Source organism: Ctenopharyngodon idella, chromosome 12 (genome assembly GCF_019924925.1).
Source record: "Ctenopharyngodon idella isolate HZGC_01 chromosome 12, HZGC01, whole genome shotgun sequence".
NCBI classification, from domain to species: Eukaryota; Metazoa; Chordata; class Actinopteri; order Cypriniformes; family Xenocyprididae; genus Ctenopharyngodon; species Ctenopharyngodon idella.
In genome coordinates, this window is record NC_067231.1 from 7616824 (window position 1) to 7643265 (window position 26442).

The window sequence follows — 26442 nt, forward strand, 5'->3', positions numbered from 1 at the left end:
GTAAATATGGTAGCACATCTTGTCATGCAGTCAATACCTAATAGGCTATAAAAGATATGTTTATGTACAGCTGACACAGGGTCAGATAATTCACTACATGGATTTTCCCCCCACTGTAGATATGTAGCAACTAGGAGCTACAGAATGTGATCTGCAGTCACAGCTGTGGCCATATTTATATTTTGCATATACTTACAATGATTTTTTGACTCAGGGATTGAATCTGACAAAACAACAGAAAATGGGTTTTTAATCCACATATAAAAAAAACTATTTGCCTACAAAAAAGAGAAACCTTTGTTAATTGTTATTTTAATTTATTATATTGGAATGTATAGCTTAAAAAAAATGTAACATCCAGAATTTGCAAATTCATGTGTTAGCATATAATATAATATAATATAATATTTTAAAAATGTAGACCTAATTTGTATCTAACACACAAAACACTAAAATTGACAACCAAAAACCAAATTTATTGTTGAGGCTCAGTGGTAGGCTATATTTTACGGAGCCCTGGTATGAGGAATTAATTGTGTGACCCCTTAAAAATCTATGAGCAGAGAGGGTGTGAAATGAGACGCGCTCTATGACCCTGTATCTCTGCTGCGCTGCTGCAGCACCAGTGGGAAAGGCAGAAATCTGCAGCTGACTAAATCAAGAGATCAAAACGATCGGATTATAAATGCACAATCTGTCGTGAAAATCCAGCGCGCTTCGGTGTTCTAGTTTCTCCTTTAGTCTTTCACGAATGCATGTGTGATTTACACATTAATCAGCGTTTTTTTTCTCTCACAGACGGGAAGATGGTGCGTTGCTTGTGCCATGCCGCTGACGGACACTCTACACGCATTCATGGGCATTAATTCACTGTTCTCTTCATCATATTCCAGGGCACATTATTGTTCATCAGCGACAGTTTTGTCCTGACAAACACGTCTGGGCCAACGACTCAGAGATGCTGTTATCGCATCGCCTCGGAGAAGCCTAACAGACCATGATGAAGACCGAATCCTCATCCTCCTCCAAGCCAGCGAGCACCACCGCGCTCCGCAGCCCCTCTCCTCACCGCAACGCGTACGAGGCGGCGGGTATTCAAGCGCTAAAGCCGGCGAACGATATCTTAAATAACGGCGACGCTCAGGATGGCAAGCCGAAGCCCACCAGCCGCGGTCGCACGTACGGCTCGAACGTGCACCGCATCAAGAACATGTTCATGCAAATGGGCGCATCCTCACCCACCGAGGCTGAAGACCCGCAAAAGGCGAACGGCGACGGCAAAGCGGTGCGTCTCACGCTACCGCGAGCTGGCAGCCTAAACGAGAACGTGGATCACAGCGCGCTGCTCAAACTAGGATCCAGCGTCTCTGAGCGCGTCAACCGGTTCGATAGCAAAACGGACGCGTCGCCCAGGTACTCCAAGCTGCAGGAGACGAGGAAGATCTTTGAGCAGCAGCAGCATCAGGAGAAGCAGGCGGCTTCTAATCGCGTATTACTGAAGAAAGAACGCGCCGCGGGCTTTCAAGATGCGTCGCGTTTGGATGTGGTCGCGCGCTTTAACGGCAGCACGGAGTCGTTGGATAGCCTGGACGCGATCGGCGGGGCCGGCGAGGCCGTGTCGCCCACCGTCAGCCAGCTCAGCGCCGTGTTCGAGCGGGCCGCCGAGTTGCGGAACAACCTGCACCGGCTGTCCAACACGCCCCCGCTGCCTCTGCCTCTGCGCGGGGTCACCGGCCGGGTCGGTGCGCTCAACTCCAAAATCATCACCAAACGGGTACGCGCCTTTCCTTCCGGGGCAAACAAGGAGGATGGGGTTAACCAGCACCAGGAGGAACAAGATGGGAGGTTTAGCAGCCTTAATGGAGCCTCTGAGCTTCAGGACAGTCTCACAGCTTTGGATAAGGAGTCATTGGAAGAGAAAAAGACAGGGGAGAAGGATGAATCTAGTGCCAATGAATCCAAGACTCTAGATAAGTGTAAGCCAGGACAGGCCAATGCCACAGAGGCAAAAGGTACTCTTATTTCTGCTGATGTCCATAGTTTGGGAAATGGGGGAGTTACTTCCAATGGAGAGGCCCTGGAGAGAGACACTATGGAGTCTGGCATCACCAGCACTGGAAGGAAGGGTGAAGATGGACATGCTCATCCATCAGTGGGGGTCAGTAAGAAGGAGGGTGATGATGGGACTCTGAAGGAGGATTACTCTACAGCTGATTTGGTGGATATCAGTGCCTACAGCGCAGTTGGAGAAGACTCTGGTGGTAGCCAGCTTGAGGATGAGGAGGATGAAGATGAAGTATATGAGCCAGAGTCAAGCTGCTCTGAGATTCCTGGATTACCTACGGAGGAGGATCCGCCCCCGAGCCGGAAAATTAAATTCAGCATTGCGCCTATTAAGGTGAGTTTAAACAAAGGAATATTTCACCACAAATTAAAATTCTGTCATCATTTACTCACCTGCATGAGATTTCAAACCAGCATGAAGTTCTTTCTTCCTCAGAATGCAAAATAAATATTTTGGAGAACATCTAAGCTGCCCTTTCCATCTAGGGCAGTGGTTCTCAACCAGGGTGAGAGGCAAACTTCCAAGGGGGCATCAGGATCATTTAAAAGCATTTAATTTTGTCAGCACTTACTCACCCTCGAGTTGTTCCAAACCTGTATTAGTTTCTTTCTTCTGTTGAACACAAAAGAAAAGAAAATATTTTGAAGAATGTTGGTAGTCAAACTGTTGACGGTAGCCATTGACTGATGATGACAATGATGACTAAATTTTAATTTTTGGGTGAACTATCCCTTTAAAATGCTAAAAAACACAAAGGTGTAAATTGAAATCACGTTTTACCATCTTAATAACCACTGTTTATATTGAAGAACACAGTTCTTGAAACTGGATTCACATAATGAATTAATTAATTAATTTCTTTAATATATCAATACTTTCAGTTTCTGCTGGTAAAAAAGCATAATTACAGCATAAATATCTATAATAGCCTATTGGGGAGCCTTTGGATCCAAAATGTTGAGAAGTACCTCTGATATAGGTTCTGTCAAGCTCCAAAAAGGACGGAAAATTTTTTATGATATATAACAGTATTATAAAAGTAGTCCATTTGAATTGTGCGCTATATATTCCAGGTATATATTCCAGGTCTTATGGAGACACATGACAGCTTTATGTGAAGAACAGATCAAACTTTAAATGTTTTACAGAAAATCTTCTGCTGTAATTTGCATTGTTGACATCAAACACCACGGTTCTCACAAATCTCATAACCAAACATGACATTTTATTTATTAATGAAATTTAAGAGATATAATGGAGGGGAAGGTTTTAAGTTTATGTATATTTTGTATATTAATTAGACATTAGAAATATTGAATGATTTTTTAATTAGAAGACTGAGCATTTTTTCAGATTTATGCACATTAAAATGTATACTTTGAAAAAGCATTTGATTAATCTGTATTTAAATGAACTGTGTTCTTATTTTATGTTATGTGTTTTTTGCTTCTGTTTTATTTTCATGTTTATTAAAGTGAATGAGATGGGTCTGGTTCACTTAAAATGGTCGCCTGGGGACTGGTGTATGTGTTGGACTGAGTGAATGAATGAACTTCATACATTCATACATAGAAGCCTCGGTCACTACTGTTACTGTTGGTACGCTTTTAGTGGCTGCAGACTGGCACAGACTGAATGAGTTGAATAGAATATAACATAATCCAGACTGTCAGTCGGTTTGCCTTGGCATCTATTCTTTCCCAAGGGCTTTCTCTCTTTGATTAGGTGTGACATTTATCCAGGACAGTTGCTGACCTGACATCAATGGCTGAGGTAACAAACATATCTCAGACAATGTGTCTGATCAGCCCAGCTGGCCTGCTTGTGTTCAGGATGTAGCCAGTTCTGTCTATATCTCTGTAAACATGAAACTGAACCAACATTTACCAACAGATCCTTTCAGGACCCTGTGTCCAATAAGATTCTCTCAAGAATTAAGAATGTCCCTCCCCCTAAACTATACAACCTGTCACCGACTAGCAATAGCAAGGAGCAAATTATTTACATATATTACCCGGTTTACATCTGGTATTAGCATCCATTTTGGTCATCTGCAGTGTTGGGTGTAATGCATTACTAAGTAATTAATTACTGTAATTTAATTACTTTTCCCCCTGAAAAAGTAAAGGGATCACTCTCAATTTTTCTCTAATTTAACACTTACTTCTGATGTAATTTCATTAAATACGGTATAGACAAAAGAACAATTCTATATAAAACAATAGTGGATTTAACATCAAAATTTAACATGCTTTTAATGTAACTTTCTACCTTTAAAGGTGCAGTGTGTAAATTTTAGCGGAATCTAGCGGTGAGGTTGCGAACTGCAACCAACGGCAGCTCACCCCTCCCTTTCGAAGCAAAATAGAGAAGTTACAGTGGCCGTCTGGCCGACACAAGACAAAGATGTCGTCGGTTGAGACAGCAGAGAGTACGTTAGCCAGTCAAGCAATGAGGTTTCTTCTTACTTCTAACAAAGAAAGGTCTCTGCTTCTAATAAAGACGACTACTACTACTACTACTACTACTTTGTGCATATTCAATGTAGTGATGATGCAAGCTGCCTCTAAAAACAAACAATTTAGAAGAAGAACAACATAGTGATGAAACGTGCTTTGTAGAGTGTCCATTTAGGGCTGCTGTAGAAACATGCCGGCGTATAATGGTGACTTGACATGGAGGGTGGGTCTGCGGTGTATGTAGATAGAAATGGCTCATTCTAAGGTAATAAAAACATAATGGTACATTATGCAAGGTCTTTATACACCACTGGAAACATAGTTATGTATATTATATTGCATTTCTGTCAATAGATCCTCCCAAATTTTACACTTTGCACCTCTAAATATTTTGGTCGTTCAAGGATAATTTATGCAATTAAATGTTATTTATTTGAAAGAATTAAAATAGCAGTTTCATTGTTCAGTTGGTCGAGGTTGATATGTGATTTAGAAAGTAATTGCAATATGTTTTAAAGAGAGTAATTATTACAGTAATCTAATTACACTGTTGAAGATGTAATTAGCTAGTAATTAATTACTTTTTTTGAGTAACTTACTCAACATTGGTCATCTGCTTACAAGAGGTCAGCGCTTAATAGAAATATAAAAATGGGGGTCCAAGATGTTTTATGATTTGACAACGCAGACTACATTTAGAGGTAGACACATGTGATCAGTAAAAGTCTAAAAAGGTTTTAATGCCAATGTAAAGCTACATTTTTGAAAGTTCATCCAACTTACACATCATTATTAGACAACTAATAATATTTAAAAAATATTTTATAATTATAAATATATTAGCATTAAGTAATTATGAGCTTCCTGTTTCTGTACGGATGCCTAAAAGCGTGAACATGCGGCCCCATTATGCATCTGAGAGAAAGGTGTGAGTCTTTCAGATGCAGGGAATGTGAAAACATAATTAACCCCCTCCTGTAAGTGGTAAGAGTAAAAATAGCTGACCTATGAATAGATGAAACTGAGGGGTAGATCTGATACCCACATAGAAGCAGTAGCTCATTTGAAACAGTCAGTGCTGATGCTCTTTGTGAGAACCAAACTCACAATGATCCTGTAGTTTTTTTATGAGTAAAGTATTTTTTTTTTAAATAAACCAGAAAAAGATGTTAAGTGAGTGTGAGGGAAAAAAGGAGGAGTGATAAATTACCAAAAGACAAGGATGAGAGAAAGATTTGTCAGGAGAGAAAGAGCTTTTTGTGTCATTTTCTGATTTCAGGGTGTAGCTATTGCTCATTCACTTTGTGCAATATGTTCTGTGGTTTCAAAATAGCAATATGTTTATAGTATTGTAGTAATACTGTATTGTATTGTATTGTATTGTATTGTAGTAATTTATAGTAATTGAAAAAAATATTTTTTCAAACTTTAGTGTAGTTCATTCCACACAGTATGTGCTATATGGTTACGAATGATGTCTTAAAGGGTTAGTTCACCCAAAAATGCAAATAATGTAATTTATTACTCACCCTCATGCCGTTCCACACGAGCGCCAAAGTCACGTGATTTTAGCAGTTTGGCACGCGATCCGAATCATGATTCGACACAAAAGATTCATAACATTCTAAAGCTTCATGAAGCAGTGTTTTGAAATCGGCCATCACTATATAAGTCGTTATTTTGTTTTTTTTGGTGCACCAAAAATATTCTCGTCACTTTATAATATTAATATTGAACCACTGTACTCACATGAACTGATTTAAATATGTTTTTAGTATACATTAATGGATCTTGAGAGAGGAAATGTCATTGCTGGCTATGCAGGCCTCACTGAGCCATCGGATTTCAACAAAAAATCTTAATTTGCGTTCCGAAGTTTAACGAAGGTCTTACGGGTGTGGAACGGCATGAGGGTGAGTAATAAATGACATTATTTTCATTTTTGGGTGAACTAACCTTTTAAATCAGGGGTTCTCAACTCTGGCCTTCGACATCCACTTTCCTGCAGAGTTTAGCTCCAACCTTGATCAAACTTGCATGCCTATGGCTGTGTCCGAAATGCCCCCTAAATACCCTTAAATAGGGCACTATTTGAGGGGACAGCCATTTGTAGTAGTGTCCCAAACCATAGTGGACGTTATCGAGTGCACTAATTAATTTAATCCCATAATGCACAGTGTCGAACCAATGTACACTCATTGGCTAGAGATTACCCATAACGCACTGTGAGAGTCATGGTGAATGAATACCCATGTCTCGTTAGAAGGTGACGCCTGCTGCTGAATCATCCATCCATCCGTTTTCCAAACTGCTGGTCCAATGTGGCTACTACAGCGTAATATCATATAGGTATATATTTCTTTTTAATTATTAAATAGTTTAATTAAGGTTTATACATGCTAGTTTCCATGACAAAGTTCAAGATAAATCTTTTCATTAATAATGGAGCTGCCAGTTTGCTAAGTTTCAAATGATTATTAAACAGCAAGCACAAACTATGCAAAAGCAGCAGCCCTTCTGGCGCACTCACTCGTTTTCATTCACTTGTTTAACTGGACTATATTAGTGAACTAAAGTAGGGAATAGTGAAAGAGTGTATGGGGGCGATTGTGAACACAGCTTATACTTTCCTAGTAATCCTGAAGACCTTGATTAGCTTGTTTATGTGTTTTTTGATGAGGGTTGGAGCTAATCTCTGCAGGAAAGTGGATCTTGAGGGTTGAGAATGAGAATGCCTGCCTTAAGTTGTGGCTTACTGGTGAGAGGTGTGCTATTACTGTTCTGAGTGATCAGATTTTGATCTGGCAGATCAAACTGACCAACACAAAAGGCTGTTTGATGATAAAGGTAAAACTTGTTTGAACTGGACCAGTGAGGAACTACCTAGAACACATTAGCAACCACCAGAACAATCTAGCAACCACATAGACCTAATTAATTAATCTCTTTCACGCTTGAAAGGACAAAAACACAAAATTGTCAGAATTCCCATTTTGTTGAGTATCCTCTTAAGCACAGTCTTAAATGAGTTAAAAAGTGTTAAATGAACGTAAAGAGTTGTGAGAAAATAGGATGTGTGTTAGATCCGTGTCATGTGCTTCAAGACTTAAAGTGACAGCAGCCTAATAAATCCTGCTGTTGTTTGTCATTAATGTTAATCAAAGAACAAAAGCTCTTGACTGAATTACTTTTGTAGCTTTAATAAGGATTAATCTATATTCAATTAATAATTTATGCATTGAAGACTGTTCATTGTTTATTAACTGCACAGATACAAAAATTATTCATGAAATCACTTTTTGTGCATTTTAGCAAGGCAGGTATTAATCTGAACTGGCCCGGCTGGGCCAGTAGAAAAAAACCTTAGCGTTGAGCCCTGATATATTAAAGGCACTGCTAAATGTGATATTTATTACAATGGGTTTATGTTGTTATATTTTTAAAGCCTATTAAATGTTAAAATCGATAGCTTTCCATTATACTGTAATGTTGAATGGCTATAATTAATGGTTAAAATTGAGAAAAAAAATCCATGTAATAGAGACATCAGTATCAATACTTGTATCAGTGACACTGGCCTTCATTCATAGAGCTTAGTAAAAAGATGCCATTAAACAAATATTTAAAATATACTGTCTTTATGTTATTTCTACATTATTTTGGATATTCAATGTAAAAGTATTACAATATAAAAATATATTAAAAACTAGGTGTGATTAGATGCGATTAATTGCAAAAAATTTTAACATTTTGCAATAAATGTTTTTACTTTCAAATATTACATATTAATTTTATTTTCTAACTTTCAAATATTATTGTATGTTTGTGTTTTTGGAAATGGATCTTTACTATCCCTAGTCATATTATTTTGCCTTTTAGGCTAATTTTGAGCACAAGGTTTGTGCTTTCTGCAAATGTAACTGTTGCAAGTGTAATTTTAATTAAATTTCTTTATACATATCAGGGTGTACGTTCATCCACGTGTGTAGAAATTATGGCGGAACATTTAGGAAAGCTTAAATTTGTGTGCAAAACAATATCGCACCCTGCTCAGGCATTTATAGGGCCCTATCATACACCTGGTGCAATGCGGTGCCAGGTGCGACGCAAGTGTTTTTTGCTAGTTTCAGCCCGACACAGTTATCATTTTCACATCCTGCACCACGTTGCTTAAATAGCAAATGCATTTGCGCCAATTTGTGGTGTGCTGGTCTGAAAACGAGGTGTGTTCAGGCGCGTTGTTGGCGTGTTGCTATTTTGAGGCAACTGAAATAGACTGCGCCATTGACCAACTGAAACCTGATCTAAAGTCAATGGTGCAGTACTTTTTTTTGTTATTTTTTTCTCGCCGACCATTTTTTCTGTCATTAAACTAGCAAATGTGGATTCGGACATGCCCTAAGTGCACTTGCGCCGTGCGCTTTAGACCATGCGCTTAGATCGTTAAAATAGGGCCCATAGAGTACATACAAACAGCATTACTTTAACATGAATAGTTAGTATGTGACTATATTGAAGCCCCCTCTGTTGGTGAAAACAATCACTAAATGATTGCCCTGGTAATCAGCAGACTAGAGAGCTGCGCCAACAGTTTCAGAACAGCAGCCACAGAGCAGAAGTGAGGGGCGGAGCTCATAGTCTTAATAGAGATGCTCTACATATACACATAATTTTTTTTTATTAGATATGAGCTATTTTCACATAGATTTTGATTGGTTCGATATCTTCTAATATTTAACATTTAGCAACAATACTTTTAAATAAGGTCACTTTTCAATTCATGCATAAGATATTGTGATATACAATGAGTATTATTTTAAAATCATGTTAATGAGTAGTACAAATACAATAGTTTTTTTGTTAGTTCATACCACATGAACTTATGAGAACAAAATTTAACTTTTACATTTTATTTTTTATAAAATATTTTTTTTTATATATTTCTGTTATCCGACAGGAGCATTAATTTAATTCCATACCTGACCTGACCCGTTTGACATAAAGACCATGACCCGAATTAAATTTACTACATCAGGTAGACAAATGATTTATTTTCTCATGTAACACAAGCAATCAAACCAACATTAGACATTCTGCAAGTAATAATTAACAGAAAAAAGATGCATCCATTGTGTAAACAATACAAAACTTTTTCCCAATTTTCCCAAACAGGCTATTTTGAACAAATGTGCATAAATCACACCATAGGCTATACAGACGCTTAGAGGTCTCCATAAAAAAAAAAAAAGAAAAAAAAAAAAAAAAAGCCAAATATGAGCCTTTATTGTCATATAATATCTGGGATATTTTAGCAGATTCAATCTGCATTTAAATGCAGTTGTCTTTCCTGAAGCTTTGCAACGTAAATGTGGCCATTGGTCCTCTTAGCAGCATGAAAAAAAAAATGTTTATTCAAATTGTGAATAGATTATATAGGCTACAGAAAGTGAGCCATGAGCTCTCCCTTTATAATGATTGGAGCTTTCAGTCAATTCCGTTGCAGCACGATTAGCTACAATGCTCAATGCTGCAAATCGCGTTGTAATTAGAAACCTTTGATGGACTATTTGAAAGCAGCTGCCTATCAGTGGGTACCGAACTGAGTCAAAATAGTCTTGGCTATTGGACCCACAGTGTGCCCATGCCTATTGATTCCCGACCCGCACCTGCACTGCAAATTCACATGCAGGACTCTGTGGTCTATATGGCACTGGCACTGTCACTGTCAAAAAAAAGAGCATTTACTTTGCATCAGAATTTCTATGCAAAACCAGAACCATTAAATCAAGTAAAAAGTGTTTTTAAGTAATCGGTTCTCAATCTGGAGTCTTTGTACAGGGTTTCTCACTGGTGTGTGAGATCACATAGAGGCTGCAGGCCGAGGAGACAGCATTCAGTCACTGCCAAGCTGTGGCTGCTTTTGTGTTGGTCAGTAAGTGGCCGTGTCACTCTCTCTGTCTCTCTCTCACCCCCTTTCTTATTTGCGGACAGAATTTGGGACAAAGTTTTCTCCCTAAATGAATTTAACAGCTCTCCGTCAAACACAAGGCCTGTTGTGCTGGCTAGGGTGTTGGGTCTTTATTAAACCTCTCTTTCTCTCTCCCTCTCTTTAGGCTGGAGAGTTGAGGCTGACCTAAGAGGCAGATCTCACACTAACCGCTTTGTTCTCATTTTCTTCCCTCCCTCTCTCTCTCTGCCCCTCTTTCAGTTGCTCACTTCTTCTCCTCTATGTGTCCTTCTTCAACCCATATTTATTTGAGATGAACATATTCTGTGAAGTTCATATAGTATTCCTTTTGACTGTCATCTTCTCTAATTTTCTGACTGCCAAGTCAATCATTCCCATTTTAATCCTATTTTTCTCCTCTTTCTCTCTTTCACTTATTTCCCCATCTCTCTTTCTCTCAGTGGCTTGGCAGTGCTTATAAATAGCATTATTGTCGCTGTCAGTGCTCCCCTGCAAGGCGTTGTGCACACCAAACGCTTAAACTTTCAACATTTTTCATTAACGCTTGAACTTCCAACATTTTTTTTTTCATTTTCATCTTTTTTACACCTTACCCTGTTGTCCAGATTCATTAAATGTAAGTTATTTTTACGCAAGCTATATGTAACTTAGTTATAAACCTGAGTATCAGTAAATTAATATGTATCTGGTGAGAAAGGCCACTGAAGTTTGTGAAATGATTGTTATGTTATCTATCTCTACACTGTAAGAAAAAAACAGTGGGGGGAAAATGCAAAAGGTATGAACCCTAAAACACAACACAATGCAATGTGTAAAACAAAATATGGGTAAAACATCCGTGAAAAATCTATATGGAAAATTCTTTTATACTTACACAATACCCTGTTTTTAATCTTCGAGTGTAGTCAAAAAGCATTTTTATTAGTTATAAGTAGGTGAGTGTAACTCTCGAAGAAATATCTGGGTCATGTTTCATCCCAAAATCAAAACAAAAGTGATACCATTTTTAGAACCAAGACTGTGAAATTAAAAAGCACCATAAAAGTATCATAAAAAGGAGCTCAAGCTTTGGAGAGGAACAGACCAAAAATTGATGTTATACTCTGATAATCTGCCCATTCAGTGTGGTATTATGGTCATATGTTTGTTGTATGGACTACTTTTTTATATTATAGTAATTTTAGGGTGCTTGCATCCCTTTGAGGCTTTTCAAGGCTATTGATTGTAATTGCTTGGAAAAAAGCACATTATTTAAAATCTAATTTTGTGTTTAATATCAGGAAGAAACAGTGGCAGTGAATATTGGCTTGGGTATGTTTTAAAGTACTAAAGGAATGAATGTTTAGCAGTGAATTTGGCCTGGAATTTTGAGCCATTTCTGTAGACAACTGACAGATACATCATGATCATGCAGACAGCCTAGAACTGTCTGTGAGTGAGACAGAGGGACATTCCTCACACCTCGGTCCCTGAGGGACAGTACAGGAAGTTTGACTGTACTCACATCAAGGTGGCTTTGCCCTACTTCACATTTCAGCCTTCAAACCTTAATCAAATATGCTAGCTTAAAAATGCTGCTTATTAATGCATTTAATAATATGATTTTCATCATGTATAATTAAAACAGAGAGGTGTATATCTAGAGGAAGCGCATATTAATCAGATTTGAACAGCAGGAGCGGTTCATTCATCCTTCCCTCATTCTTTACCCAATCCCAGCAAATCATTAGGATAAAATCCAGCTGCTTTGCAGTATCTTACCATATGCTACATTATTGAATAAAGCCTCAGATCAGCAGGATATAGATGCAGGAATGACTGCCTAAATTCAGCAATATGCTATTTTTGGCATGTATTTTGCATATTTGTTCTGGGAAAGCTTTGTTTGTATGAGCTACAGTACTGATAGTATATTAAGCTAATATCCATGATGTGGCCAGAAAATGTGAAATTCCTTACTTTGATGCAGTAAGATGGCCCCTGTTCCAGTGATTAATTTACATGTATGCATTTGGCAAACACTTTTATCCAAAGTGACATAAGTTGCATTCAAGGGATACATTGTTTTCCCTGGGAATCGGACCCATGACCTTGGCGTTGTTAGCGCCATTGCATCACTTGCAACAAATGGGGTTTATGCACAACAAACTTCCGTATTCTGTAAAATAGGTAGCATCGCTTCTGGTTCTGGTCTTTTGTATGTGCTTTGTTAAATATAGAGTTGTTTTACTCAAGATGCCTTCAAAAAGTGAGCAAAGATAAGCATAACCGATGTCCATCGCATATGTGGATTGATATCTAAAAGTCTTCTCACTTACATTTAGATATTTAAATCGAATAAAACAGCAAAAATAAAAAAAGCTGATTACCATAAAAGTCCATAGATATTGACGTCAGTTCCGTTAACACGGATGCAATGAGACCAGTTTTCCTGTTTGTGCATGTGACGTTCGTCATAAAAAGCCTATTGTTATTTTATTTTATATTTTGTTTTATTTTTATAAATACATCACATTTTGTAATATTTTATAATATCGTCAGTACCGTGCAACATATATTTTATGCTTGGCTCATGTAGATTTTTAGAAGAGTAAGAAATTTTAGTAAAAGGAGTGTTGGAAGAGAAACGGAAGAAAAAAAAAAACTCTGGAAAACCTCTGCCTCATGTTTTAGCAGAAACATAGAGTGCTTTTAATGCTCAGCAGTCTATTCCTGTCACCTGGAACAGAACCAATCTTACTCCAACTCTCATGTTTCTGACCTCAAGCAGAGTAGAAAATGTCAGTGGTTGTGGGCAACTTTTTCAACCATTTTATTTGGATTTATTATTTTCCAACAGCCTATTTGCAGTATTCCTTTATATGGGTTTTCCTGTCAAAACATCTAATTTTTTCGTTCATTGTTACAAGTGTCTTGTGATTTCAAGTCTTGAAGTGTTTCAGCAACCATTTTTTTGCATCATAATTAAGCGCTTCCCCCTAAAACTCTTATTATTGTGATGCAAAACTAAAACAAATTTATATATAAATTGTAATGAGATTGAGACTTTCACATCACAGTAAGCTGTAAGAAATATATATTTTACATTTGTTTATGTAAAATATAATTTATTTATTTCCCTAAGGGTGGGTGGGATTGTTGAAATATGACCATGATGTATTGAAGTTTTATGAGATTCATGCAACACTTGAGCAAGAAACAGCAATTCCTATAATGGGTTTTACTGTAGAATAATTGTCATGCATACCTTTAGTAGGGCAACAAAGCCAGGATGGGACAGTTTGAGCGGAGGAGGGGTATTCCTGACCATCTGCTGTTGAGATGTGACCTACTGGCACTCTCGCACAACTGGAACACCACTGTCTCTCTCTCTCTCTCTCTCTCTCTCTCTCTCTCTCTCTCTCTCTCTCTCACTCACTCATTCTCTATCCTCCCCCTCCTTAGTCCGATGTTTGTGTCCATCGGGCACCACAAAAAATCACAGCCACAGAGTCTAACTGAATCATATGGCAATGTTAGCTGGTCTCAGCTGCTGTATGTGATGCATCATGGGCTGTTTTGCTTGTGGGGAAGGTGCAGGTGGAATTAAAGCACAGATGGGAGTAAAGCACAATTTTTCTCTCAGGGGATGTGTTTAATGTGGGATGTACTGCTAACAGTGGGATGGATGTGGCAGGACATGAGTGAGTGAAATTGAGGGATGAGGATTTAGGATGGCGGTGGTTGTCTGGTGTTGGGGAATAAAGACTGTCTGGTATTATTTTTGTTTTATTACATAACAGGAAATGCCATTCAGTCAATTTAACTTTCATAATGTGATTTATTTCTGAGTGAAACGGGATATTCAAGGGAAAAAAAACGTAGCTCTTGATTTTATCCACTGAAAATTGATTGGATTCTTAAAGTAGTCTTTATAAGACAGGTAGATGAAAAAAATAAAAGGCTTGGTGATGACAGTCGAACAGGAAACTGAAGAATACATACCTTATAGTACTGTTTTAAAGCCCATTTTTGTTTGTTTGGTCCATCCATCCATTCTCTAAACCACTTGTCCTTTTGAATAACAGGTACGGATGAATAATGCATAATAAGACCAGGAACACGTATTAAGAAAGTGAAAAAGGTCAAGTGAGATCTTTCTTTTATAACTTTGCAATATGCAAAACTAGATCACAGCACCATGATCCACAATCTGTTACAATATAAATCACCAAATGACCATTGTAACAGATGGTATACATTTAAAACACCTGAAGTGAATGACACGTATTGTTAAGTGGATGCAGAGGAACCTGTGAAAACACAGTTGGATAACATCATTTGAGCTTTCAAATTAAACTAAAGGAAAGTGTGAAAAAATGCACTTGTGAAAAATAAGAACAAGTAGAAATTAGGTGTGACATCGCCTCTTATTTGATTGCCACCCTATATGGACTGCACCCCCCCCGGTATACTGGTAAAATCTTGCTCCCCTATAAAATAGGGCACTAGGAAGCAGAATGAGACACAGCCCTAGACTCTGAAAACAGCATAAAAAAGCACGTTGTTTGGAGGTCTATGTGCCTGCATGTGTGTTCAGGCCAGGTTAAGTTGGCGCAGGCTGCACCCACGTTAAAAAGATTATATAAAACTAGCAGTGAAGCCTCAAGTGCTGTGAAGTGGGCACACCTGCTCTGCCCACACAGCTTTGCTTTCAATAGAGAGCCACTTCAATTCCACAGTCAGTGCATCAGTCTGTAGATAAAATTATGTTTACAATCAAAGTGCATGCAACACTTAAGAGTTCTTTTGGTAAACAGTAACAAACCTGTATTTGAATTCAGATCAGTGTATAATATTTGGAGCTTAGATTTTAAGAAAAATTTCAAATTTCTTTTTTAAGGTGTTCACAACCTATTCCAATGAGGACTATGACAGGAGGAACGATGACGTGGACCCCATGGCTGCTTCTGCTGAGTATGAGCTGGAGAAACGTGTGGAAAGGCTGGACCTGTTCCCCGTTGAACTGGAGAAAGGTAATGAAGATGAAAATTATCCCATAATTTACTCACCCATCCTAGGTGTATATGACTTTCTTCTTTCAGTCAAACACAATTGTAGTTTTATTAAAAAATATTCTGGCTCTTCCAAGCTTTATAATGGGAGTGAATAGTAACCGATATTTAGAAACCCAAAAAAGCACATCCATCCATCCATCATAAAAGTAATCCATATATCTCCAGAGGGTTAATAAAGGCTTTCTGAAGCAAAGCTATGCATTTTTGTAAAAAAATAAAAACAAAAAAAATCCATATTTATAACTTTATAGACTATAATCACTAGCTTCTGGTAACATCCATCTGCGCGTTCACAAGCGAGTCGAGTTCCGCCGTATGACATAGGATGTAGGAATAGTGTAAGCGCAGGTGAGAGTAACAGTACTCACTATATTCACAATTTAACATATAAAAGTGTGTTTTAGAGAAAATGAAACACTAGGAGAACGAAAGAGGTGTAGTCAAAGAGTAACACTCAACAGAGAGAACATCAAAGAGGAAAGGAAGGTGCGTTTCACAATACTTCTATTCACAATAATTCTATACTGAACCATTTTGTACTATAAGTAGTTTTAGCAGTGTGCTTACTCTGAAAAAATTTATCACAGTGTAGTATACTAGTACTCAGATGATGAAAACAAAAAACAAAAACAAAGCGAGGACTGTTGTATTCCAAATCCACCCTTAGAAAAAAAACATACACGGTTGACAATGGTTGATTACATACAGTAGTGTATAATGTAAGCATAGAGTATATAGTACACAAGAACACTTCAAGCAAAAATCTTTCACAAAAACAAGTTTGTTAGGTTTGAGATGGTACCACAATCGATTTACTGTTTTAAAGACAAATAAGTATTGTGACACAAAGGTGAGTGGAACATGTTTATACTTTGATGAACTAAACCTGTGTAACCTTAAGAGGAACTGACTTACATACATAAACTAAAAATCACTGCAACGCAAGTTGCTTAAAAAGTCACGCCAAAAACCATTTATTTGCAGATTTGGTTTGATATTTTGTTATTGAATGCAATTATATTTATAGTTTTTAAAGTGTGACTTGTACAAATACATTTTTGGGGCCATTGTACACAATGTTTTAAAGAATGAATTCTCCATTTTGTGTTGTCCATTAACAGACAATGAGGGTTTGGGTATCAGTATTATTGGTATGGGTGCTGGAGCTGACATGGGATTGGAGAAGCTTGGCATATTCGTCAAGACCGTCACAGAGGGAGGGGCAGCTCATCGGGATGGCAGGTAGATGTTATGCATATTCCACAGCATCATAGTTAATTCTTGACTTGATTACTGAAACTCATTCCATAATGGTCACATTGCTCGCATTCATCTTTTTCAGGATCCAGGTGAATGATTTGATAGTGGAGGTGGATGGAACAAGCCTGGTTGGTGTAACTCAAAGTTTTGCTGCATCTGTCCTGAGAAACACATCTGGCACAGTTCGGTAAGACCAGCTAGATATAGACCACTACAACAGACTTGTCACCTTCCTGCTGTGCTGATATAGTTTTATTTCATTTAAGTCCCATTTTTTCAGTTTCTTACCTTTTATATTTACCATGTTATCTAGTCCATAGACACCGCTGTATTTTAATGCACAAGTATTGAATTAATCATATGCTACCTTAAATTAATAATGCAATGGTTATGTTAATGAGTTGAGCTCACATGAACACCACCATGTTGTAATTATCAGTGTGAATTGCTGGAAATCGGGGCCGTTAATAAAAAATCATGGTATCGGTAATTGGTATTGGTGATAATTACGTTTTAATTGTGAACTTTAACTATATCATTAGTTTGTATTACTATAGTATAATTAGTTTGTTCATCAGACAACAGATTTATGTGACAAAACTGCATTTCCCATGACTCATGTGGCACCTTGAGAATTCTAAAATACAATATATAAAGCATCACTTACTTATCTAATGTGTATCCTTTGCTTTTCATTTTGTCACACTGGTGCCAAAACAGCTTCCTGTGTTTTTCGGGAAAATCAAAAAAAGAAAAATAAATATTATATTGCCCCATTTATACTTTGTTCCCTTACCGAAATCACTTGGACAAATCACATCATAATTACAACTTCCGAAATCATAAGAAGTAGTAACTTCCCAGACAGACTTGAAGGCTGCAATAAATACAAAGTAATTATAGCCTGTTCTTTTGACTCCATGTCAGCTTGATTTTTACAACATTTAGCTGCTTTATTTCAAATTCTCTTACTTTATATTTATGCATTGTGCGAATTCAGGGCAGGTTGCGCACTGTCATTACACTTGTGTAATATTGTACAATTGCCTGCAGCTGTACTGTGTGTAATGTTTGCATGCTCTCTTTGTTATGGGAACATTGTACCCATATCTACCTCAATAACATGGTGAAATGAACATTTTGATACAATCTTTCCACTGATTTAAAACTTTGCTCTTTAAGTGTTTTTTAAGAATGACGTGGGTTCACTGCATTCTGATATGGGATATGTATATTTCCCTGCTCTTTTCCTTAGTTCATTCAGCATTCAGCCAATGGGGGTCATTGTGACAGTTGTAATTATAATGTGTTACAAAGCTTGTATTTAGAAGAGAAGAATAGTACATTTCATTATGATAGATAAGTGTTAACTGGAGAGGCCAGAACAAGGAGAGGGTTATATGAAACCAGACACTGGGGGGGAAGAGACACTCACAATGTAGGAGCAAAGAGAAGGGAGGAAATTGAGGATGGATAAATATAAATGAAGGCAGGCAGAGCAGTAAAGAGGGATCTTTATCAAGTAAACAACAGTAAATCTTTTTGCCATCTAACCATCATATCATTATAAATATTGTCTATTCATAATTTGAATGCCCTTAAAAGAAGATGGTGTTAAGATCTCTTTTTAAAAGGCACAAATAAAAAAGAACATTTAATTAGAATAATTTATAATTATAATCCGCCAAATCTGTACTTGGCTGTATTGTCACCTACCACTATGCATATCCTTTCTGAAGAGCCCCAGCATTAGAATTGAGCAGCTGCAGCTTGCAGCAACACATTTCAGTGCAGATTGTCTTTATGTAATGCAAAGCTGTTGAATCACAGACTGTTACTGATTCTGAAGAATGCAAAAAGGGCATTTACACTGTAATCTTAAAGAAACACTCCACTTTTTTTGAAAATAGGCTCATTTTCCAACTCCCCTAGAGTTAAACAGTTGAGTTTACCTTTTTCGAATCCATTCAGCCGATCTCCGGGTCTGGCGGAACCACTTTTAGCATAGCTTAGCATAATTTATTGAATCTGATTAGACCGTTAGCATCTCGCACAAAACTGACCAAAGAGTTTCGATATTTTTCCTATTTACACATTGACTCTTCAGTAGTTACATTGTGTACTAAGACCGACGGAAAATGAAAAGTTGCGATTTTCTAGGCCGATATGGCTAGGAACTATACTCTCATTCTGGCGTAATAATCAAGGAACTTTGTTGCCGTACCATGGGTGCAGCAGGCGCAATGATATTACGCAGCGCCTGTGACCCCCTGCTTGCACAGGGAGCGTGCCTTGCAACCATGGAGACATTTGTGAGAGACGCTGCGTAATATCATTGCGCCTGCTGCACCGATGGTACGGCAACAAAGTTCCTTGATTATTACGCTGGAATAAGAGTATAGTTCCTAGCCATATCGGCCTAGAAAATCGCAACTTTTCATTTTCCGTCGGTCTTAGTACACAATGTAACTACAGAAGAGTCAAGTTTTAAATAGGAAAAATATCGAAACTCTTTGGAACTTTGGTCATTTTTGAGCGAGATGCTAACGGTCTAATCAGATTCAATGAACTATGCTAAGCTATGCTAAAAGTGGTACCGCCAGACCCGGAGATCGGCTGAATGGATTCGAAAACGGTAAAACTCAACTGTTTAACTCTAGGGGAGTTGGAAAATGAGCCTATTTAAAAAAAAAGTGGAGTGTTTCTTTAAAGGCACAGCAACAAAAAGCAGACCTTTTAATTCTAAAGGTCATTATAAGTGGACCTCAGGAGAAAGTAAAATGATTAAAAAATGTATGAGAATGTATGATGACCCCTTTAAAGGAAAAAAGTAGAAGTAAAAAGAAAGAGAACTAATTTCTCTCTCAGCCTAGTGTATACGCAAGCACTAACAGACAAAAGTAAAGACTTTAGAATACCTCAAGGTGCGTGATAAACACCTCTGTTTCCAGGTTTATTATTGGGAGAGAGAAGCCAGGAGAGCAAAGTGAAGTCGCCCAGCTCATCCAGCAGACCCTTGAACAGGAGCGCTGGCAACGGGAGATGATGGAACAACGATATGGCAACTACATGGGCGATGAGGAAGAGGTCTGTGTGTACTTGCTGTTATTAGAACAATGTTTGATGTGCCTTTTCGTTTGTTTTAACAGTCTGTAATCAGGTAATTGTGCATACAGCTAGAGGCTTAGCAACAGACAACTAATCGTGTACTCGTATTTGCCTGCTTTGGGCAGTCACGGAAACACTGCGCATTGTATATAAACAGTAAATTCAGCGTTTGAGAATAAGAATGTCAAATGCTGACAGAAAACGTGACAATTTGAGTGAAGAAGAGGCCACTTGTTTCTTACCTTTATAGTCCGAAATGTCTATTCAGTATAAACACAATAGTACAGTCGGTAATACGAGGATGCTCAATGATAGAGCTATGTAAACAGGTCGTGGGCTGCACTTATCCAATGACACTGACACCGCAAATAAGAACGCTAACAGGGTTTAGGAATGTATAATGTGAAACGCCAGCTTATGAATACCCAGTATTAATTGTTAACCTTGGGTAAATTGTGAGCAGTGTGAAATGTGAAGCAAGATAAACCAGGATTCCGTTATCTTTATCATCATCTGCATAATGATAAGGTGTCATTACAACAGCCACCCAATCAGATCTGTCCCAGCTAAGGGGGGTCAGACGTCATCCCCTCAGTGGTATCCACTGATATAGAAATTCTGTGAGCACTAAACAGCATTGAAACATCTAATGAGTTATAATCCAACATGGAAGACTGCAAAGTGTATCTACATTGAATGATTTCGTAAAAGTTTCCTCCACATTCATTGACATTTTTTGGTGTTATATATCTGCCATGTTGTTCTTAAATTTCCATACACTCACATTGTTCTTCAAGAGGCCAATATGATTATAAAAAAAAGCAAATGAGGTACATTTGTCATTTCAAGTTAATGCAATATCATGTTGTTACATTTATTATAGCGACACAAGACTTGGTATTGTATCCACCTAAGTAAGCTAAATAACTGGAAGTGCAGTAACCCATAAAAACTATTTGTGCTACAAACCCGTGTGTTTATAATGATGACAATGCATAAAAAAATAATATGGTAAGAAATAGGCCTACCAGTTTGCAGTACAAAGCTAAAAATACCTGGAAGCGGGTGACACCGGAAACCAGACACGTTCAATTTGCCATTATGTTAAAAATAAGGCCATTATGTTAAAAATAAGGTGGATACATTGCATTTAATCTATAATGCATCCCGAGACCATCTTGTGTTTTTAAATGCACATGTGTTATGTGTGAAAGACCACTAACATTAAGTATTAAACTTCAGCTGTCACTCGTTCTCACTTCTTCTGGTATTAAACTTCAGCTGCCATAACACCATATCTGTGCCTTGATTTTAGAAAGGAAGAGTGATTTATCCATTGGCGTAACTTTGTTTTAAAAAGTGGGTGGGACAGGAGTGTGTGCTTAATGTGATCATTTCATCCTTACATCTACTATAATACAACATGTCCAGAGATTCTTCACATACATAATACATAGATCCGCTATTAGTGTTTGTGAGTCCTAATGATCTGGTGGTAGAATTTTTGTTAAGCATGCAAGAAGTTCTGGATTCTAATCCGCCCTTTTATAGTTTATTTTTTTCTCATTAAAACCAAAGATGTTTATCAGTGACTGTATATCAAGAGCAGACACACGTTTGTGTGCATTTTGTTTTGCGATTTCAACGGAATGAATAGAAAGTCTTCGCAGTCGTTAGCGCTAAATTGAAGAGCTAGTCTATGCACGAGTCACCGCCACTAATAACGGTGGCAACGAGCACTCGTCATGATTTCACAAACAACACATTCCAGCACCAGATCGCCTATTATTTAACACAAACGAAATGAATACTCTGCTAGTCAACTAGACATGTTTTTGTATTAGATGCATCTGTACTGCACGATGTTTCAAAAAGTGTTGGGGACTATTTTTCTTTTGTTCATCAGGACATTTTAAAAAATTTGTTTAAAACTTGTGACAAAAAGCTGTTCCCTTGTCCTTCCCTTCTAGCCAGGTGATTATGGCACTGATGAAGATGAAGAAGACGAGATGAGCCCCACATACCCTAGTGCCATAGAGGTGTTTGACTTGGCTGAAAATGAGGACATGCTGTCACCGGTGGAAGTGGACCCTGAGAAGCTTGCTCACAAATATAAAGAAGTAAGACACAAATTGAGCTAGACAACAAGGTTTTAAAACATACAGAAACATTGTATTGACCAATATCTAATGAAAAATTTACTTGTGTATCCACATTTAATTATACTTGCAAGTAAAAATGAATGATTTCTCAGCTTTTTAAATAGATAGATAACACAAAGAGACGGAAGAGATTTTACCATTAAATTTTAACAGAGTACAAGTTTGTATAGCAACCGGTTCAATCACAATTTTCAATTCAATGCCCCAATTATGTAAGGGCTGAACTGAACTGTAACAAAAATATTATACCTGAAATTGGTAAATGACTGTACTACTGTGTATGATGAAAAAGTACATATACGTTTATGTATGTAGAAAGACAATTTGAAGGGACAAACTCCTCATGGTCTAACACACTGATTAGACCATTTAAACTTTGATTTGTTTTCCATTAAACTGGCAGTTTTGTCATTGCAAAAGAGAAGATTTAGTTACGTTCTTTAATCTGTTTACTACTTTGGCACAGCTGCAGATCAAACATGCTGTGACTCAGGCTGAAATCCAACAGCTCAAGAGGAAGGTATGATAACCCTTTTCATGATGATATGATAACTGGTCATCATATGTCTAATCAAATTCTGTGTTTTTTTAGGATGAAGAGAAAATTGTAATAACTTACTTTTCTTTCCAAACCTGCCAATCATGACATTGTTGACATCAAACCTGACACAACACACCTTGAGGCACCAAGTTTGAATGTATGAATATACATTAGTTTTAACTTTAGAGCTTGGTGGAAGGGAAGATTATCAGTGTATTATACATTCTTCATTTTGGCAAAATTCTCTGTTTTACAAAAGTAAGAAAATCATTAAGATTTGCAGTATAATGCAATGAGGGTGAGTAAATGATGGCAGAATTTCCAAATTTAGGCCACAGTTTTCAGAAGAACACAAATGGAAGTTTTTCCTCTGACAAAAAGTTCTGGCTTTTCACATTTGTAAAGTTTTGATCTATGTTACTATTTGCATGACGAGTCTAAGAAAGTAATCATCTATTTGCATTTATCATGTGTTTTGCATTTATGTCTAAGCTGAATCATGCAGAGCAGGAGAAACAGCGCTGGCGTGCTGAAAAAGCCCAGATGGAGCGTAACATGCAGGAGAATCGGGAGCGCATGGAGAAGCTGGAGGGATATTGGATGGAGGCGCAGAGTCTGTGCCAGGCTGTGGATGAGCACCTGAAAGAAACACAGGCTCAATACCAGGCTCTAGAGCGCAAATACAGCAAGGCCAAACGCCTTATAAAAGAGTATCAGCAAAAGTGAGAGAAAACACACAGATACTAATCCACATCCACATTCTTACTAAACTGGTTTAGTTTTAACCTTTTTCTTTAAAGATTAATATAAGTTCAGATATTCACCTGCTATTTGTTAATTGTAATGTAATGTTCATTTTATGTACAAGGATAATAAATACATTTAAATAGACAAAACATACAGTTAGAATTACATAGCAGCATTCTAGAAGGCATATGTACTAAAGAGACACAAAAAACCTTTGCAATTTATATAAACAGTAAGAGGGTCCACGATCTGGCACTCATTTTTGTTTGGATCAATTAATTTATTTAAAATGAAATGAGCTGGATACACCTCTTCTATGGTAACAAAAACTGAAGGTTTGTTATAATCTTTTTCTTAAAAAGTTATTTAAAGAATGAAACCTTTACCAAAAATATGTTCACATCACATGTATCTAAAATGCAAGGAAATCTTTACTTTTCATCATTAAATAAAAATTACAACCTTTACTACAAATGCTATAAACTATATAAAACCAACATGAATACAAAGATCACATTTCTAAGGACTTTTCTGTGTTTTAAACTAGATTTTTTTTTTCTTTTAGTCATCGCCCAAGATTCACACCCAAGAGATTAATTAACTTTTTTTTAAGTATTTAATTAAATTTCAGAAATCTAATCAATGTCTTTTGACTTCCATTTTTTTATACAGGGAGATTGACTTACTGAAGAAGAAAACAGCTCAGCAGAAAACTCTAGAGGAGACTGAAGTGTCACATAAGGAGGACACAGAACAACTCCAAGACAAGGTAGAGTGATCACATTTCTATAATATTTAGTAATGATCAAATCCTTTTGCTTACTGCTAATAAATCAATGATACCATGCATAAATATGGCATTTTAGACATTTCAATATAAGCAGTCATGTGAAATATCTCTTTTTACAGGTAATAGATCTTGGATCACAGGTCGAGGAGTTGAAGTCACTGGATCCATCGTAAAAGTTAATGGTTTAAATTATAACTACTTTAATGTAAATGTACTGGAACTGGGGAAATAGAGAATCTGTACTTTTGTCCATTTTATTATTGTCAGTAAGCCCAAGAGTTTCATTCCTCCATATCTTAATTTCAGCCTCTTTATGGTTTTAGAGATTTTTCTTTATTCATTCATAGTATTGTGAATAATTGTTTTACCCAGCAGTATTTGCGCTTTACCCTTTGTATTTTCCTTATATTTAACTCTAGATAATGATTCGGCTGTCATTGATAGTTTTGCCAAAGTTGTTCCTGTAATAATCTAATGTACACAATAAAATCTGTTGTCTTTTTTAAGTTATGTTAACAACATATGTGGCAGAACGGAAGACTGATCTTTCATTAACAACACTACAGTGGAACATTTTTCCAGTTTCAGCTCTGAGATTAATGAAACAGAGGCACTGATTGTACCAGAAGGGGTGAAAACAACATCTTGTGTTTGAAGACATCTGTTTCTGAAACTCCAGTAATGACCTGCCACTTGCTGCTGTACCTTAAAAGTCTCATTACTCTTTTTTTCCCTTTTATCCTAATGTCTCTCCGGGGCTGTCCTTAGGAGGCACTGTTAAATGTGATAAAACAATAAGTATGATTTGTCTAGATTCTTAAAAAGTATATATTAATATAAAATGGGAAGCACATCATTCACGGTATGGAAGGGACGGAACCTGAGGAACATAGAAAAGACTCAAAATGATAAATGGACTCTTAAAGAACCAGTCGAGGATGTATTTCAGCTAATATTTTGTGGTCATTAAAAACAACATACTTAGCTTAGCCTTACTATATATAGCCAGATTTCAAGGGGTTTCTCTCTCTCCAATTGCCTCTATTCTACCTATATCAGTTCACCCTATACCTCTTGTGCAAGGTTTTGAACTTGAACCTTAAAAACCAACTGCTGCCTTTTTCTCAGTATTACTCCATATTTGTCACTCTCCAGTGTTCATTTAGACCTCCCCTTGAACCTTCTTTACAGAGGCAAAAAAAGGTGTTTGCTACTTACTTTTTACCAGTGAAACTGTTCTTTTGTTCAGCTATAACAGACACATGTATGATTATGGGACTGGCCTCCACATGTGTATATTTTTTTCTTCTTTTTTAATGAGTGTGATTTACATTTAAATGCAGTTGAAAGAGATTGACCTGTAGAGGCAATAGTTTCATGAAATCTGGATATATTTAAAAAAAAATAGGACACTATCTACATACTACTGCCTGGAGTGAACCTGCCTCATGAATTGTTCAGTATAATTTAACCTTATACAGAGCACAGCTCTTAGACTAGCTGTTGGAGAAAGATGTCCTAGATACGACAGTGAATTCCACATTCTATGGGAAGCAAGACATTTTGTTAAAATAATCATGTGAAATGTATGAAGGAACCAAGAACTATAAATGATTGTGATTGTAGATTTAGTGTCACCATTAGTCTTTAAACTGGGACTAAATTAAAACGATGAGGCATGTAAACATCTTTTTTTTTTTTTCAGTGCAAGACTTGTATGGAAAACACTCATGTGGTTTGTTAATGTGCTTTTATGAAATAAACAGTCAACTGTGGATTTGTAACCAAGGTTGCTTTGTTTTCTTCAAGTGAGACAATATGCTTTTTCATATGCTCGAAATAACTTAACTGCATGGACATAATGATAGTCCTAAACTTTTCAACTAGGCGGACTAAATCTTTCAAGAGATTGACTGCAATGAACATATAAAGCTCGGATGTATCTAAGACTGCTTTGCAGTTCAAACATGACCATGTGCATTACTAACCTCTAGAGGGAGCAAATTGATAATGTATAATTATTAATCACAAATAACTTAAATCTCAAAAAAAAAAAAAAAAAAATCAGCCCTCAATGGTCTGATACCAGAGGCTTTCTTCCTCTTCAACCCAAACATCTTGTTGAGTTTTCTTCTTTGCTCAGTCTTTTAGTGTTTGATCTGACTGCCTCTGTGCACAAATTGAGAAAATACAGCTTAAATTCATATTTTTAATACTCTCCATTAGGGAACTCATTGTTACTAAAGTATTATGCTCATGGGCAGATGGAGAAAGAAAAAAGTTTG

General features: G+C 37.1%; 1 protein-coding gene across 1 annotated transcript; it reads left to right on the forward strand.

Moving 5' to 3' along the window:
* The first annotated feature begins 485 nt into the window (after nucleotides 1-485).
* On the forward strand, nucleotides 486-25941 carry ppp1r9bb (protein phosphatase 1, regulatory subunit 9Bb). Its single transcript, XM_051914216.1, has 10 exons — nucleotides 486-2398; nucleotides 15375-15507; nucleotides 16671-16791; nucleotides 16892-16996; nucleotides 19761-19896; nucleotides 21888-22037; nucleotides 22546-22599; nucleotides 23113-23342; nucleotides 24040-24136; nucleotides 24277-25941. Exons 1-10 carry the CDS (start codon nucleotides 998-1000, stop codon nucleotides 24328-24330), a joined length of 2481 nt encoding a protein of 826 aa, XP_051770176.1. The 5' UTR covers nucleotides 486-997; the 3' UTR covers nucleotides 24331-25941.
* Nucleotides 25942-26442: the final 501 nt, after the last annotated feature.